Here is a 19,750-nt window from a genome sequence, read left to right on the forward strand (position 1 = left end):
TCTTATTCCTGTCCTGCATGTGAGATATGTTTCTGTTATTTTGTCTTGCAGAGCGAATGCATGCTCTGGGCATGCTTCTGTGAGGTCGGAGTAAGTGTCTTCCACCTTCTGATACGGAGACTGCTCTCTCTGCCCATTGCACTTTCAGTGATTCTGTTAATTTGTCCTCCATCTTCATGATTGTTTTTTTGTTTTGTTTTTGTAAGAATTAGTATCATGTGTGTATCTTCTCCTCTGTAGGAAAATATTTGAGTTGCAGCATCGCTGTGGTCCATTTGATTGACATGAACCAGCAGTTCCTCACATCTGCATTAGGAGGAGAGGAGTGGGTCCACCTTCATCTCTCTGATCAGCCAGCCAGATGTATAGCAAGACTTCATCTTGGATGCAGTCACACTCTCCTCACTTACATGTTTTGGGGGAATTCTTCACACTCTGTGACACACTTCATGTAACATAAGCAAAAATTAGACCAATTTATAACTTAATGTATTGACTAAATACATTCTTGTATGTAGCAAAAAGGGTTAGGTGTTTTTTTAAATACCTTTATTTAACCAGGAAAGACAGGAGATTTGGCTAATATATCTCTAATATATCTAATCTAATATCTAGTATCAGTGGCATAACAGCAATCTACCCAGGTGTAAACAGTGTAGTCAGTGCACTCATATACTTATCGTTCAACCACATGAACAATAAATAGAAAACACTACTAATGCCCGAGCACAGTCAAAAACTATTTGCTTCTTCCACTGCAAGCATTTTCCTGTACAAAATGATGGAAACCTAAAATAACCTGCCTGACCCCCCAGCCATCGTCAGCCTTATATATGAAATGAAATACAGCTTCCTAGTGGCTTGGAGGTACTTAGTCAAAAACACAAATAAAAATGAAACATGGCTCATACAAGGAGTGTATATTTTCAGAGGATTGTATATTTTCAGAGGTAGGCCTTTCCAGGCCAACTTGGCAGCCGTGCAACCACAGCACCACCTAGTGGTGGTTATAAAAAATAGGCACAGGTTCTTCTCTACAGTCTTTCATTCAAGTTTTGCATTTTCTTTGTTTTCCTGCCTGGCAGCTCAGTAGATTGCTGCTACATAGAACAGCAGCGTGTGCAATGACTTTTGGTGGGTATACTAATGTTAAACGGAGCCACAAAAAGTCCAAACAAAGAAAAGACTCAGTAGCAGAAACGCTGCGCCAGCCCAGAGAACAAAAGATGAGGTGATGGAGATCTGATGCGCACAGGTGAACACACACACAAGAGCTTACAGGGCTCAATAGTCTCCTCCCTTTTATACCTTGCTGCAACAACAAAAAGACTGGCCACTAGATGGCAGTCAGAAGTCATTCACTCATTTAACAGGCACTTCAGTGAATGGAAAGGGAGGCTCAAAAGACAGGACACAGACGAAGGCTGAGGTGGCAGCCTACAACAATTTACTGTTATTTACATACGGTATAAGGTAAAATGTATAAAAAGGTAAAAGAAATAATCTAGGGGCAGAGTGTAGCTCAGTTGTTAGAGAACCCGGCCCATGAGTTGACCCCGGTTCGAATCCCGCGCCGAGCGGCCCTATCCTGTGTGTCATTCCTCCATTCTCTGCCTCCCATTCCCTGTCTCTCTCTCAACTGTACTGTACATTAAAGGCCAAAAAGCCCCAAAAAATACTTTAAAAAAAAGAAATAATAATATAATATAATATAATAATATAAAAACAGAGAGGTAAATGACAAGTTAAAGTTAAACCATGTAAATGAAATAACAAGACAGATTAAGTCTGATAAAAATAAATTAAATTAAAGGAGTCAGTTAAAGGCGTGAGTAAAAAGGTGAGTCTTGAGGCACGATCATCTTTACTCAGAGACTGACTGTGTGAGTGAGTCTCGGGTATCATAGCCACAAAGCTGGAGCAGAGCAGAGGTTAGTGTGTGGCTATAATAATTTAATAATAATAATAATAACTTTATTTATATAGCACCTTATACAAAAGTACAAACATACAAAAGTGCATCTAAAGGTACTCTAAACAAAACCACATATAACAATTAAAAACAATATTAATAAAAAAGACAATTAAAAGGTAATACAGACACAGTGATGAACAATAAAACAATAGGAATCATACAAATGAAGTTCACCCGTGTTAAAATCAAGTTAAAACAAATCAATTTAGACATCAAGAAATTATGCCATTCTCAGATCCCTATACTTTATGAAAAAGGAAGGTTTCAAATTTATTCTTGAAAATTGAGAGGGAGTCTGCCTGACGGATTTTGGATTATTTTCCCCTCCCCTACCCCCCAGCTATCTGGCTACCTCGAGTCTGGGGCAGAGGAGGGGAAACAACGTGCTGCTGTGTATTGAATTTGACTGCAGCAACAGTTTTGGCCACAGTCTTACATACAGCTCCTTTAAGTTTAAAAGTAAAAATAATTCTTGTGTTATTTTTCTAAAGTTCTTTGAGAAACACAATCAAAAACCTTATGTATTCATCTTACTTTTGTGTATTTTATTATTTATTTGACAATCTACAATCTAGTCACTCGACACAGATTCCGATGTAACTACAATCCTACTTAAAGGCACTGAAACAGACATTTTGATGTTCCAGACCTTCACTGGATTGGATTATGATTGGACCTTAGTGAATTTTAATTGAACACCAACAACAACATTTTTTTTTGTATAGATTTGCAGCTTTAATTGAGGATTCAAAAGCAAAGTCTTAAAATGTAAATTCTGATCCTCAACCAGTTTTAAACATTAAACCCAAAACTTTAGAAAAAATGGTATTTGAAATGAAAATGAATGATCATTCAGTTTGTTTCGTAACAAAACAAAAGATGTTTCCACCAAGTGCAAATACACCAGAAATAGATTTTACAGAATGTAACACAAAAAATTGACACACAATTCATTTTTATCAACTCGTAATGAGCCGTTAACAGTTCAGTTCAACCAACAACTCTGCAGCCTAACTTACTGCTGCCTTCAATACATGTGTTTCCATGTATTTGTAGCATTCATTTCATGAACATGCCATTTCATGCAATTTTAAAATCATAAACTTCGACAAAATATTTTACATAAGATTCCAATATGTTGTGATGAGCTGTTACAGCTTAATACAACCTCACACACTGCTGTAACATTCCTGAGGTGAAATACACTCATACGTCTCCTCTTGCCAGAAATATCCGAGAATTGACGGCCACAATAACTTCAACTGTACTGCTCTCACAAAAACTGCAACTAAACGATTTAAGGGGTCTTTTAACTCTATCTACTGCCTCACTCCACACACACTACAAGCAAATGGTTTAACTTCTGTATGGATATTCATGTTCCTCTCAAGACAACAACTTAAGTTTCCCTCCTTTATGGGATTTCATGTGCGTCGCAAAATTCTCCATCTCCATGAAGGTTTTTCCACAAACACTGCAACCAAATGGCTTCTCTTTTGAATGGACACTTGTGTGCATTAAACGACGTGACTTCTGGGAAAACTTTTTTCCACAAATAGCGCAGTCAAACGGTTTCTCCTGTGTGTGGACTCTCAAATGCACTTTAACACTCCCACGATGTCTAAATGTTTTACCACAGGTAGGACAGCTAAAAGGTTTCTCCTGTGTATGAATTCTTATATGGTCTTTAAGATGACAATGAAATCTAAATGTTTTACCACAGGTAGCACAGTCAAATGGTCTCTCCTCTGAATGGACTCTCATATGTTCATAAACATGCCCTCGTTGTCTAAATTTCTTACCACAGACAGAACAGGGAAATGTTTTCTCTCCTGTGTGGACTCTCATATGTTCTCTAAGATTCGCTTGATATGAAAATGTTTTCCCACACGTAGTACAGCAAAATGGTTTTTCTCCTGTATGCATTACGATGTGTCTCCTATATGAACCGATTGTGCTAAATGTTTTCCCACACTTTGAGCAGCTGCGAGACTTCTTTCCAGTGTCACTTTCTTCATCACTTGTATGAATAGCTCCACTGTTCAAACCTGACTCAGATGCTCTGGTTTCTCTCCAGTCATCATCACCGTCTTCAGCTTCAGAGCACGTCTCTGTGACCTCATCGTCTGTAACTGGTTGAAGATCTTCAGGTTGATCTGAGTTCCTGGCTGGTTCAGATCCTCCACAGTCGTCTCCATCAGCCTCTATCTGTTCAGCTGAGCTGCTGGATGGAGGCTCTGTCTCAGTTTGTCTTTGATGAGGTTGTAGGGACTCAGGTTCCTCCTCTTCATCCTCACTCTTCATATGAAGAGAAGCGAGGGAGAACTCTGGAGTGGTCAGTAGTTCTTCCTTTTCTTCTTTAACATGTAGACTCTCTGGGTTCTCCTGATCCAGACTAGTGGTCAACTCAGGAGGATCCTCTACTTTAACCATCAACAGGTGCTCATCACCTGCAGAAACAATGAAACACACACCATGAACAACAGTGTCTTCAATCAGTCACTCATATGACTGGTGTCTGTATGAACTAGTAGGGATGCACATGATCAACTGTTTGACCGACTAATACTATCGGTTAATTTGTTTTAATTAGCTCCTTGTGTCGTCGACTCATGGTTGTGTGTCAACACGTGCCTAACAGCCATATTTTGGAGCAAAAAGTTACACAAGGGCAGCGCAGTCCCCGTGAAGGAAGGTCAGACAACAAATGTGGCAGTACATGTGTGTGTTTTTATAACGGAAAAAAAGAAAAAAAAACTTTTTCTAGTCCTTCATACTTTGTGCCATTTCAACAATTTATATCAAAATGTGCAGCTTTTTTTTTGGACATTATAGCTATTACTTTTCTACGAAGGAGTATTAGGGCCAGCCAAAAAAAAAAAAAATCTGGTGCAAGGGGGAAAAAAAAGTCAGGTAAAAAAAAAAAAAAATCCAGCACAAGAAAAAATGACAGCAGCAGAGTGACAGACAGGCTCTTGTAGTAGTATTTGTAAATACTACAAATACTACAGGAGAGGAGGAGAGGAGATAGGCCTATCCTGTATAGTATTTGTTTTTGTATACTACAGGAGGAGGCAGAGACCTGGATCGCGGTGGTCTAGTCACGGAGGTGTCTCCAGTCACGTTTAGTCACGCTAAACGTTAGCTCATATAACGTCTCTATGTAACTTATAAATGATTGTGTGTGTGTGTTTGTGTGGGGGGGGGGGCAGCCATAGATATGGGGGACAGCAATGAAGAATGCTGATTGCTGTACGTTAGCAGCAGGGGTTGGACACGGAAGTGATTCGTGTGCTGATTATGAAGTAGGCCTACCGCTTAATGTTTCTTGTTTTCATTGTCATACTCCGGCATTGAGTCAAAGTTAATCGGATTTATTGTTCACTTTTATGGCGCTGCAGAGTGTGGCAGCCTGTCTGTCACTCTGCTGCTGTCATGCAGCCGTCAGTCGCTGGTCGCTTTGTTGTGGTACATGGTCAAGCCTCTGCAGTTTTATTTTTTTGTCTGGCTTTTTTTTTTTTTTTTTTTTCTTGTGCCGGATTTCTTTTTTTTTTGGGGGGTTGGCCCTAATACTCCTTCATACTTTATAAAATATTTAACTTTTTCTGATTTTTTGTCCCATAGGAAATGCATTGGAACAGCAGAAAGCAGAAATGGCTCCCGTTTCTAATTCGCACTTGCAAGAAAAGTTTTTGACCTACAAACATCTCTTGTCTTCTGACCTGCTCTATATGTTTCATTTGGACACAGCAGCTGCAGCTCGTTAACATTTATAAACACAGCCAGATGGCTTGTTACCATGTTTAGAAACAGCCCACACACACGCTAAATCAGACTGACACAGGATGTAGCTCACAACATGTGCAATAATCAACTATCTAACACCGTTGAATTTGTCTTGCTCCTTAAAGGACAATTCCAGGTGAATTCAACTCGGGGGTGTATGTTCCTATCATTTTAGGTCTAAAAGAAGGAATCTGAAGATTTTCATTTTAATTGCTCCTGTTTTGCGGTAGTTGCGTCTGTCCCCGCATCGCCACGGCAGCAATGAATGGGAGCGGATTGAAGTTCTGCTGCTTAGGCTGTTTACATCCCTCAAAGCCACAGACAGCGTCAGATGGAGACTCAAACATGCACCGAGAAGTTTATTTACTGCAAGCAAGCCGACATGTTTGTAAAACTAGATCTAATTCAAAGTCTTTTGAGTCTAGTCTCTCACGCGAGACCCAGTTGCCGTGCGCGGTGTGTTCAGGTGCAGTGGGAAAGCTCCCGTTTGTGTCATAAACACAGGAATATCAACTCTTTACTAGCTTCAAGTAAAAAAAAACTTCTGGGTGCATCTTTGAGTAGCCACCTGACGCTGTCTGTGGAAAAAAATGTACACTTGAAGCAAGTCAGGAGTTGATATTCCTGTGTTTATGACACAAACGGGAGCTCCCACTGCACCTGAACACACCGAGCGTCAACTTGGGTCTCGCGCGAGACTCTGGGAGACTTTGAATTAGATCTAGTTTTACAAACATGTCGGCTTGCTTGAAGTAAATAAACTTCTCGGTGCATGTTTGAGTCGCCATCTGACGCTGTCTGTGGAAAAAAATTGCAGCTTTGAGGGCTGTAAACAGCCTAAACAGCGGAACTTACATCCGCTCCCATTCATTGCTGCCGTGGCGACGCGGGGACAGACACAACTACCGCAAAACAGGAGCAATTAAAATGAAAATCTTCAGATTCCTTCTGTTAGACCTAAAATGATAGGAAAATACAGCCCTGAGTTGAATTCGCCTGGAATTGTCCTTTAAGTTAAGTTAATTGTTACTCCTCAGATATTGCTTAGTTGTGAGATTTCAACAATGATCTGCTATTAGTTTCTAACAGAGCGATAGATATAACAGAGTGGCGACAACCTTTGATGTCGCCGCCAGCGCGGTCACGTGGTTCATGTAGCTCCCAATAGTTCCAAACGAGGCTGCCGCTGTCATGTTCTGCTATGGGACAGACAGCACTGAGCTTGCTTTTGGACGGTAAATATTAAAAAATAAACCCTACAAAGGTGTATTTACAACTGTTACTGAATTACTGTATGTACATCAATGTCAGTTTTCAAACAAAAGGCAAAATCTTCTTGCTTCAAGGATTTATTTGTCACTCTAAAGTGAAGATTAGCCTGCCCTACAGTAAAAATGGCATAAGAAGAGGAGTAAAGCAATATATTAAGTGGGAATATATACATTTAAGCATCAAAGATGTTCAATCAAACCCACACAGTTTGAAACAACGTTCAAAACACACACAGCCAGTATCACAACTAAACATAAAGCCCGTTAGCTTAATGCTAACGTATAATGCAAAACCTCATAGACGGGCTAACAGAAATTAGCATCGATATCGCCATTTCGCGGCAACCAAGCCATAGCAGTAAAGCTGCCAAAACCTGGCTTTAGCCCTGTCAACAAGTCACAGTTTTAATATTTTTTTCATGCAAGAAAGTCACCGTTTAATCCAGAGTCTGTGGTCAGTTCATAACGTTTGTTAGGGACTTGCACCGATGTTTGTTCTGGGAGAAGTGCAGAGTCTGCGTGAGCCCCGACCGGGAACCAGGGGCAGCGGCTGTCCGCAGCAGCAGCAGCCGCTCTACTGAGCTGATCTGCCGGCGGGCCGACCGTCCTCCTCCCGGAGGAGGAAACGAGCCAAGTAACGTATCCGCATGCTTTTAGAGGTTGACTGCTGGCTGGTTAAATTATTTTAAAGAGATTAATGTTGGTCTTATTGATGAAAATTAACAACTGTGGCTGTGGTATTAGTTTGTTTGAATGAAACGTGAGCAGGGCTGCTTCTGGGCTACGGACTGAAATCACCACAGTTACGTAAATAAATAAATGTTTTTCAATGAACCGATCAGTCTAATAATTTTTATTTTGTTAAGTCAACATTGTTACTGTACTTGGGAACGATTATTACCACTTTATAACTTAAAATTGGTCGGTATTTCATCAACGTAGCTCAGTAGTTTCTTGCTGTGCAGCCATAGAAACAGACGTGGTCCAGCGCCGCGGGAGGAATGTTTGGAACTATTGAGGGCTCCATGACCCGGAAGTCGGCCCGCCATTTTTTACAACGGAGTCCTATGGGAGTGTCGCCACTCTGTTATATCTATCGCTCTGGTTTCTAATATCTGCCTAACACTAGCCACATTAATTAGATCCTGATAAGTTTAAAAATAAGATAGATAGATAGATAGATAGATAGATAGATAGATAGATAGATAGATAGATAGATAGATAGATAGATAGATAGATAGATAGATAGATAGATAGATAGATAGAATAAGCCCGAATGTGAGACCAGTGCAGAGGGAAAAAACACTCTTTTTGCTCGATGTTTCTGTCTGCCTCAGCCTGGGGTGCTTCTGTCGTAATTGGCAACCACCTCAAGTTGCCATGGCAACCTCTGAGCCCAAGGCCAGAGCTTGTTAATGTTTATAAACAGTCCACAAGGTGCAGCCTGGCGCTCGTTAACACGGCCCCACACCCACACACACAGACACAGACACACAGACAGACAGACACTAAATCAGTCTGACACAGGATGCAGCTCATAACATCTGTGTCAAGTCAGCAACACACACAGACTCTAGAACCAGCTCTTGAAGCTGTTCTCAGATCAGATTGTGCCACATTTACACAAACACGTTTCATCCAGTTCTCAGATCAGACTTTATTATGTACTTCTGTAGGTCCCTGTTGTACAGCTACTTGTACTCTCTCTCAAAGCTCTGTGCTTAAAGGGATAGTAGCATTTTTTTTAAAAGTGGGGTTGTATGATCTACAAAAGTACTTTAATTGCAGTAGAAGACTCTCTGCACTCCTCCCGTTAGCAACGCCAGCCCATAATAGCCCTGCCCAGAGATTTACAACATACAGTGTTGTGAACAGACCCAAAGAAACGGCCTATTTTCACGGCCTAAAAGAGGTTTTACCTGAAACAAATACACAGTTCCATTGTTCGCTATAATATAATTTTTTCCAGCCCTTCAAAGTGCAGGAAAAACACAGTTTTTATTTGGACCTATAACCAACTGCCTGATCGGCGGGCGCTAACCCTGGGCGGAGGGATACGTGAGTTGATTAGGTCCAAATAAAAACAGTGTTTTTCCTGCACTTTGAAGGGCTGGAAAAAATTATATTATAGAGAACAATGGAACTGTGTATTTTTTTTCAGGTAAAACCTCTTTTAGGCCGTGAAAATAGGCCGTTTCTTTGGGTCCATTCACAACACTGTATGTTGTAAATCTCTGGGCAGGGCTATTATGGGCTGGCGTTGCTAACGGGAGGAGTGCAGAGAGTCTTCTACTGCAATTAAAGTACTTAGGGGCTATTTGTAGATCATACAACCCCACTTTAAAAAATGCTACTATCCCTTTAAATTTGTTCTTTTGCCATTTAATTTTCAAAATACACCAGATTTTATTGATTTTGGACACATTGTTCCACACTGTATAATATTGTTTCATTAATATTAGTAAAGGTTCAATAATGTTTATGAACCGTCAGTCTGTATCTGGCTCAGAAGTGAAAGGCCAGATAGTCACCTCGATGTTGTGTACGGTTTTCTGATTAAGGGAGGTGGGCCAAGCTCAAATATGAATCTGCTTTAGTCCTGCTCTGTATGTTTCATTTGGACACAGCAGCTGCAGCTCATTAACATTTATAAACACAGCCAGATGCAGCCTGGGGCTTGTTACCATGCTTATAAACACAGCCCACACACTCACACACGCCACACGGTTTTCTGGCTGTAGCTCGGGAGGTGCAACCCATCTCACTCTGCTTTGCTCCTGCTCATAGTTTTTTACATCTTTAATACAGTTCTCAGGTCAGACTTTGCAACTATGTATCTCCCTGTTTTAGTTAATGGACTTCTTCTCTCCACTCTTCCAGTTTAATCAAAGCTCTGTGCTTAATACAAGCTGCTTTTGGAACCATTTTAACATTTGACAGAACATAAGTTGCTGGTAAATTTGTTCTTTAGCCATTTAGACTTAAAAATACACATTCCCCAATTTTCTTCATGTTGAACACATTGTTTTACACTTATCCTAAACTACTGAGGCACTTCTCAACCATTTCACACCATTAAACCTGCTGCGTAATTAGTGTGAATGCTGGAAGCATTCACACTATTGTTATTCGGTTCAGCCATTTTCTGCCTTTCTTTGGCATTTAACTAGTCCTTCATACTTTGTGCTATTTCAACAATTCAAATATCAAAATGTTCAGCCTTTTCGGGACAGGTGTGGTATGTCTTTTCTCTTTTCAACTATTCATACTTTTTGCAATATTCAACTATTTCTGATTTTTTTCCCCCATAGAGAATGCATTGGAACAGTCTTGAAACTCTTCAAATCTTCTTACTTCTTTCAGCCTTTAAAGTGTCCACATACTTTCAGCTAGAGACTTCATTCAAATTCTGAGCTGTAGACAAACTTTTTAAGTATTCCTCTATGACTCAGCTTATTGATATCTTCAACAGTTTCTGATATTTGGCCGCTTTAAAATCATTAAGTTTTTTGACAAAATCCAGCTTTATAATGGGTGTGTGTTGCGTCTAACGAGCAGAGTGAGTGACATCATCGCTAGAGTGAGAGGGATCGAAAAAACATTCAGGATTTTTTCTGGATAAATTGCCAGCACGGCCACAAATTAAACTCTAGACACATGATTTCCTCACTGGTTTGTAGCCACACTTGTCGTGTCTCATTTGATGTGCTCAAAACAGCAGACAGACTTACAGAATTGTCTCTATGAGCCTAATTGTGCAGCTAGACCCGCTCCAGTGGCTCATCCACTTCAATATAAAAGTAGGAGCTGATTTTTTTAGAAAAACAGAAATGCCCCCCTTTTCTACCTTGCGACCCTGAGAAAAGTTTTTGCCCTACAAACATTTAATGCACATCAATGTGCTCAGGAAGGTCTCCTTGCCCCAGTAGTCATGGCCACATTCTGATAAGAGGTATGGTTCTCTTTTACTGGGCTGTTTTCAGAAGCTGCTCCGAGCTCAAATCTCTCTGCTCTGCTCTGCTCTGTGTGCAGTTGGTCCAGCTGTACTGGCCAGCTCGTTATCAAAGTCTATAAATAGAACAGTGCAGGTGCAGCCTGGCCGCTTGTTAAGATGTTTTTAAACACAGCCCCAAACAGACACATGATAAACCAGACTGACAGAGGATGTCCACGCACAAACACAGGCATCACACTCACACAGACAGACACACACAGACACTCACACACAGTCACACATGCACACATACACAAACAGACAAACACACAAACACAACACTGTTCCACACAGTAAAATGTAAGCAGTTAGTTGAGTCGCCATGGTAACTTCTGAGGGCAGGCTGCCAATCAATCAGATCATTAGGGAGAGAGGAGTTCTGTGGCGCTTATCAACAGTTTTACTTTCTGCACATGTACACGCAGACAGAGAGACCGTCAGACACACACACACGCACGCACGCACACACACACACACACACACACACACACACACACACACACACACACACACACACACACACACACACACACACACACACACACACACACACACACACACACACACACACACACACACACGTTTTCAGCTCACACTCATCAACCTCTCAATGATTTTATACTTTTGATGTAAACATCTCCAACAATTTATATTTTTCTCATGAATTTAAGTTCAGACGTTTAGTCTTTCCAACTCTATTAATAGTAGTACAATTACAGGTGGAGCCTAGGATATAGGACGCAGCTTTTAACATCTATCTATCTATCTATCTATCTATCTATCTATCTATCTATCTATCTATCTATCTATCTATCTATAAACCCTTTGTCTCTTTTTTTCTCTCTTTTTCTTTCTTTCTTTTACTCCTTCATTTGTATTTTACATAACTTCTTTCTATCTTTCCCTCCCTATCCATCCATCCATCTACCTCTTTCTATCTATCATCCCCCTCTCTCTTTTTCTTCTTTCTTTCTTTCTTTCTTTCACCCCATTTCTTTTACTTCTTTGTTTCTTTCTGTTTTTCTTTCTACTCCTTTTCTCTTTCTATGTTTCTACCCCATTTCTTTCTTTCTTTCTACTGCTCTCTGTATATCTCTCTCTTTCATTTATCCACCCCAATTTCTTTCCTTCTTTCTTACTACCCCTCTGTCTCTTTCATTCATTCTCTATTCTCTTTATGTTCTATTATTCCTTTTTCTTTCTCTATCTACCCTTCTCTCTGTGTCTTCTTTCTTTCTGTCCTTTTGTTCTTTCTTTCTTTCTTTCTCCATCTACCCTTCCCATTTTCTTTCTTTCCTTCTGTCCTTTTCTTCTTTCTTTCTTTCTTCAGCTCATTCAGCATTGTTTCAACAATTTCTTCAGCTCATTCAGCATTGCTTTCAGCATTCACACCATTTCCATTCTTGGAAATGTTTTTTCTAGTTATGAGTTCTTACAATAACTCCGGTTTCAAAATTAACCATAGAGCAAAATAACGTGTAAGGAAATTAACCGATCTGTAGATTCAGGCGATGACTAAAAAAAAAAACCATAACTATGGAAATAAAACTGAAATTTTTAACTTGCCAGCTTATTGTTTTACGGAGTAACTCGCCTCAACAAAAAGACCTTCTTTGTTTTTGTAACTTCCTGTAGTAGCTACTTTTGTTGATAGCCACATAAAAGTTAAAAGATAAATGTAGTAGGCCTACAATATGTCCTCTTTCTCTACGCACAAGGACTTTGAGGTCAATGGATTTAAAACTGAATCACCAACCAGTTTTGTTGAGAACAACCCGAGGCTGTAGTAGAATATCCAGCAGGTTCCTCTGCCGCTCGAACTCCTGTCTGAAGCCCGAAGCCTCCGCCTCGTAGCCGGCTAAGACTCTGTCCACGGCCGCTATGATTTCCTGGAAGACGGCGGTGAGTCTCTCGGTAACGAATCCTCTCAGCTCCTCGAAATGAGACATTTTTACTGCTAAACCTTTTATTGTCCCTGCCAAGGCGACCCGAACCGTGTTTCTCGTTTCTTTATGCGCCGTTCGTGGGTTGCAGCAATTCCGTCATGCTTTGTATGATGACAATAAAGGAGTCGACTCTAATCTAATCTAGCGAAAACCTCTTCCGGTTGGTTTGGGTACGTGCATCAATATCATTCGAGTAGAAAACAGCGACAAGTTCAGCTTAACGCTTCGTCAAAGAAAACCAATAAAATTCTCTTTGAACCTCCCTCGATCCGTGGATTGTTACCACCAGACGATAGGCTACTATTGCTTTCCTGACGAAATATTGAGGATTGTTCAATCTTGTCTGAGCGTTTAACGGGCGCAGCTTCTGCATCTGTTACGGTATAAAAATGGAGCGTCCCTCGGGATACTCGCAGATCGCCACAGCGAATCACGTGACTCTAATCAGCCAATCACATCCATGCATTCAATCACTTGGAGAGGCTCTGCTGTCAGTGAGATACACGGCAGAGAGAGGAGAGATAGAGAAGTGGAAGAACTAGCCTACTATTTCACATGTCGTGCTCAAAGAAAAGAAAAGTGGACACTGAAAATAGGACTTTTAAGCCTGAATGGACGGAAAGCTACATGTTCATTCTTCCAGAGTCCGACTCAAAACCTTCACATCTTATATTTTCTGGGACAGTGGCTTAAAAAGCATTAGTTATCAGATGTGTAATTAGGTGCATGAACTCTTCATAGCAGTGCAGCTGATGCTGTAACACTGTGGCTGTATTCAAAACCACATAGCTACTAGTATTTGGGCAAAATGTAGTATACAGTATGCAAACAAAAGCAAAGTCATTTTTTTTCACGTTCTAATAGGCCTACTGTGTGCTTGCATGGATGGGATGTGATTATTATTGTTGTAAAGCCTGGTTCAGGTTAAAACCTTTGTAATACAGCAACAGAAAGACATTTAAAGCAGAAGTAAGCGATCCGGTCGTTTTCGCTAATGCTGCGTTCCAGGCAGGCTTTTGAAATCGTAAATTACAGCTTCAAGTCACAACTTACGACTTTGTAGCGTTCCAGGCAACCCACTCGTGTTTTTCCGACCTGTTTTACCTGTGGAAGTCACTATAACGGCCACTCGTAACTTCCGACCCGTGAACTCGTACCAGATTGAACTGGTACGACTTCACAGGACGGAAAAACACAAGTCTACGAGTTTCCTTGAACGCACCATAACAGTCCTCGTCCCTACGTCACCACATTAACGGCGTCCCTTGGCTGCACACACAGCCCTTCATGCCGTTCTCTCTCCTCATTGGATAAAAACTGAGAAATGTTTTCTCCTTGGCTCAGAGCAGAGCAGAGTGACTGACAGACCCGTGTTTCGGTCCAAACACTCTATGTAAGTGATTGCTGTCGGAAGATATAACTATTTAAGACTTATATTAACACAAATATATCACTCACTTCTGCTTTAACTTTATTTTATTGTCTAGTTTGACAGTCAGACACAACTAAAAAATAACAACTCTAAATCTAGGAATAAATAATTGATTAAAAACTGCTTAAGTGCAGCCACAGACTGATCTGAAACGCAGATTACCACCTTATATTTAATGATCGAGATAACGGGAGCGCGCTGTGACTCCAGTGAAAGATTTACTAAAGACTTCAGTTTTTAGTCTGGGACTGTGAAAATTGTTTGATATAAGCCCAGCATTAAAGATACACTAGCTACATTAAATCCTAGATCCTGATAAGTTTAAAAATAAAGATAGATAGATAGATAGATAGATAGATAGATAGATAGATAGATAGATAGATAGATAGATCGTTTTGTCAGAGAGAGTGTGTGAGAGAGCAGTGCAGAGGCAAAAAAAAAGAGCTCTTTTCCTCCATGTTTCTGTTGTCATTGGCAACCACCTCACGTTGCCACGGCAACCTCTGAGCCCCATGCCAGAGCTTGTTAAGGTTTATAAACAATCCACAAGGTGCAGCCTGGCGCTCGTTAACACGGCCCACACACACACACGCACACACACACACACGCTAAATCAGACTGAGACAGGATGCAGCTCATAACAAGTGTACATTTAAAAATAAAATAGATAGAGGATAGATAGAAGAAAAAGAGAATAGAGAATGAATGAAAGAGACAGAGGGGTAGTAAGAAAGAAGGAAAGAAATTGGGGTGGATACATGGAAAGAGAGAGAGCGGTAGAAAGAAAGAAAGAAAGAAAGGAGGTAGAAACAAAGAAAGAGAAAAGGAGTAGAAAGAAAGAAATAAAGAAAGAAACAAAGAAGTAAAAAGACAGAAATGGGGTAGAAGAAAGAAAGAAGAAAAAGAGAGAGGGGGATGATAGAAAGAGGTAGATGGATGGATGGATAGAGAGGGAAAGATAGGAAGATGTTACGTAAAATACAAATGAAGGAGTAGAAGAAAGAAAGAAAGAAAGAAAGAAGAGACAGAGGGTTTGAAAAAGAAATAGATAGATAGATAGATAGATAGATAGATAGATAGATAGATAGATAGATAGATAGATAGATAGATAGATAGATAGATTTTCCTCAATGTTTCTGTCTGCCTCAGCCTGGGGCGCTTCTGTCGTCATTGGCAACCACCTCAAGTTGCCGTGGCAACCTCGAGCGCCAGGCCCCAGGTGCAGCCTGGCGCTCGTTAACACTGCCCCACACACACACAGAGACGCTAAATTAGACTGACACATGAACACACACACACACACACACACACACACACACACACACACACACACACACACACACACACTAGAACCAGTTCTTGAAGCTGTTCTCAGATCAGATTGTGCCACATTTACACAAACACGTTTCATACAGTTCTCAGGTCAGACTTTATTATGTACTTCTGTAGCTCCCTGTTGTACTTAATGGCCTTCTTCTCTCTCAGAGCTCTGAGCTTAATATGGGCTGCTTTTTTTCCCTTTTTTTTTTCTTTTTTAACATTGCTTCAGGCACCTTCATCAGGTTTGGCAGTACATAAGTTGCTGCTAAATCTGTTCTTTTGCCATTTAATTTTCAAAATATACCAGATTTTGTTCATGTTGGACACCTCCAGAGGAACTACACAAGTCTGGTCGCTTTACCACTGTATTGCTAACCGTCCACCTAGCCATACAACGAAGCCTGCGAAAAATCAATACATGGAGCAGTGGATAACTTTATATCGATGTCACGGTGTGTATATTTGTGTAGCCTGAAAGGAACTTGGGGCAGGATCAAGAAATAAGACTTAATAGTGACACGGTAACTGCAGCTATTAGCCAAGCCGGTGCAGAAGTGTGCACGAACACTTCACAGCAGTGCAGCTGATGCTGTAACACTGTGGCTGTATTTGAAACCACATAGCTACTATGCTGCTACTAGTATTGATTTGGGCAAAATGTAGTGTTTGGTATACAGTATGCAAACAAAAGCAAAATCTGCAGTATGCGAAAAATTGAATGAATGAATGAATGTATTTTTATTTTCGAACATGTATAAAAAAATATATGTAACTATTTGTATACAAAAGAAAGAAAAAATAAAAATAGAGCCAAGACATAACAAAACACAGCATATTGTTCGAAAAAGGAGTAGGAAGAAGTAAAAAACGTTTTAATTTCCCACCCCTTTTTAACTATTTTTCAGTTTGTAACTACTACATAATACATAATACCTATATAAATATATACCATATATATACACACATAATAATTAGCTCATTACTAAATAATATAATACACCTATATACCCTAAATACACATCATAAATATCTGTATAAATATATAATTCCAAATATAAAAATATACTACATACATATCCTTAAATATATATATATATATATATATATATATATAAACTATCCCTATAATTAAATATATACCATATATACCCTATATTGTTATCTACAATATAACGATCAACACTATTCTATTTATCGATTTATCCCTCATCATCCTCCGTTAACACACTTCCTCTTCCCTATACTTTTTATACTAAAAAAATTCTTGTACCTTTTTTTAAACAGATTTATATTTGCGCTTTGTTTTATTTCTGTCTCCAGACTGTTCCACAAAGTCACCCCACAGCTCGATACGCACATGCTTTTCATATTTGTCCGAACCCTTGGTTTTTTAAAGTTTAGGTCTCCCCTTAGATTATATCCCCCTTCCCTTTCACTAAACATTCCCTGTATATTTTTTGGCAATAGATTATTTCTCACTTTGTACATGATTTGCGCTGTTCTGAATTTGACTAGATCCATACATTTCAACATGTGTGATTTTATGAATAGTGGGTTTGTGTGATAAATTCCCGTATGTCGTAGTGATTCGCAACACTGTAACCATTTTATATTACTTAAAGCTTCAGTTGGTAACAATTATTCAGTCATATTTGCTGGAACTGTCACTATGTTCTGATAGTAGGACATGAAATGAGTAATTTAGGACAGCGTTTCTCAAACTTTTTTCAGTCAGGGCACCTTTCAAAAGTGCATAAAATCTCACGGCACCCCTGTGTAAAATATAATTCAAAATGACACTGCATAGCCTAAATGTAAATGTCCTGTTTATTTAGACGGGACAATATTACAGTATTTATGCATAGGTGCCTCTGTAGCCTACATATGCACACACACACACGCACACAATAATCCGCAATGTGAGAGGAAGAGAGAAAGGTCTACATGCGCGCAGCGCGCAGGCACGCGTTCACATGAATATCCACCGGCGGTCTCCGCTCCGTTCTGACTCCGTTGCGAACAATCAGAGAGTTTCCACCAGTGGAAGAGGAGAGAGGAGGCTGTGACTCACCATCAATGTGAGACGTGAGCCTGGTACGACGCATTTTTTTCATAGCGTCCGGTGGACACGGACCCTACTGCTCTGAGTGCCCGTGACCAACGGCTGTGTCCACGGAGCGGTCTCTCTCTCTCTCTCTCTCTCTGAACGCTGCCGAAACGAGCCGCCAGCGCCGCTTGATATACTGTATATCAGGGGTGGAGTGGGGCAGGGTTAGAATAAGAAAAATATGGGTAGCTATATTTAGCTATTTCTTTCAGAAGTGGGCACCAGTTAGATCATGGATTTGTATTAAAAGTAGGCTACAGAAATGCTGAATGGGGTGAAAGAGCTGCAATTAGTGCCACTCAAGCATTAACGCTGCTGACCATAACATTACATCCAGTCAGGTATATTTCTGTGTTGTCTTGTTAAATTAATATAACTTATACAATACAATACATATTTATTTATATGGCACATTTAAAAATACAACCCAGGTTGACCAAAGTGCTGTACAATAAACACACAAGCAATAAATAACGTGACACACGGGCAGGACTGATAAGCTTTGCTGTTTAGCTTCCGTGAGTCGTTCTATTTTTAGCCGTAGCCGCTAGTTTAATGATAACTTTCTCAGTGACTTTTCTCTAGCGCGTTTTCCATTTCTCATGAGGCTTTGCGCCATTCTACAATTTAAGAACGAACAAACATTGCTGGTTATTTTATATGTTTGGTCATGAAAGTTCAGTTATATCTGAACAAAAATAATTAGATAAAGACAGGAGGCTAAACAAAAATCATTTAGTAGTCTGGATTGATGAGAGTCTGCGTCACTATCGCAACCATGAGTGAGATGTAAAAAGACAAGAAGTGGTATTTTGGTTGGACTGCTAACATCAATTAATTCAAGGAAACCTTGAAGATTATCATGAGAACATGATTGACTTACATTAGCCTTAATTCACTGAGGCTGGTCATAAAGACCGCATAACCGCGCAGGGCGACCTGCTCGCTGGTTGGCTGGAGCATATTGGCTGGACGGCCGACCGGGAGATCTCCTGGTCGTCCTGATAGCCATTCCGCAAAACGTCGAGGACATGCATTCAGCGTCATCCGACGTCACATCTGCAGGACTGTGTGGAAAATTCGGACGACGAATTGCAATACATTATGCAGCACACAGCCTGTTCAAGGCAATGGAGAGATATGTTGGTTTTGAACGTTTCATCACCCATTAGCATTAAAACACTTAAAATGCGTGTGTATTTCTTCAGAAATCCTGCCCCAAGTTCCATTAACTGTCAAACAAGAGATTGCGGGTTAAGGAGTGTACTGTGTTTGTGTCGCAGTGCACCGAGACAAGAGCTGGGACATATACATTTCATTTTTATTGTGTTGAATTGAGGCGTTACAGTTCAGCTCAACCAGCAACAACTCTGCAGCCTCACCTACTGCTGCCTTCGATACAGGTGTTTCAATGTACTACAGATTTGTAACATGCATTGGTAGCATTATTTCATGAACAAGCCGTTTCATGCAATTTAAAATCATGAACTTGCTGTTACTTGTTGTCACAGTTCAGTAACTGCAGCCTCACACACTGCTGCTGCCTTCAGTAACATTCCTGAGTTTACATACACTTACGGCTCTTCCTGGCAGAAATATCTGCGGATAGCCACAAAAATAACCGTATACGTTTACTCTCCTTCATTGAATCTTCCTGTTGACAAAATGTCTTGTCACAAAAATGGCAACTAAATGATTTAAGGTATCTTTTCAGACTCCCTACTAACTACTACTCCCACATACATTACAAGCAAATGGTATCACTTGTGTATGGACTTTAATGTGCCTCTTAAGACAACAACTGAACTTTCCCTCCTTTTAAGTGCATCGCATAATTCTCCAGCCCCATAAATGTTTTCCCACAAACACTGCCACCAAATGGCTTCAATTTTGAATGGACACTTGTGTGCAATAAACGA

The 19,750-nt window shown here is 40.2% G+C and overlaps 1 protein-coding gene across 1 annotated transcript; it reads right to left on the reverse strand.

The window, feature by feature from the left end:
• Window positions 1-2,111: 2,111 nt before the first annotated feature.
• LOC311001334 (uncharacterized protein) lies at window positions 2,112-13,072 on the reverse strand. Its single transcript, XM_083992392.1, has 2 exons — window positions 12,783-13,072; window positions 2,112-4,425 (listed from the first exon to the last, which is right to left on the reverse strand). The coding sequence occupies exons 1-2, from the start codon at window positions 12,973-12,975 to the stop codon at window positions 3,362-3,364; spliced, it is 1,257 nt and encodes a 418-aa protein (XP_083848518.1). The 5' UTR covers window positions 12,976-13,072; the 3' UTR covers window positions 2,112-3,361.
• Between the last annotated feature and the right edge of the window lie 6,678 nt (window positions 13,073-19,750).

This window comes from Trachurus trachurus (assembly GCF_905171665.1).
Source record: "Trachurus trachurus genome assembly, chromosome: 18".
NCBI lineage: Eukaryota > Metazoa > Chordata > Actinopteri > Carangiformes > Carangidae > Trachurus > Trachurus trachurus.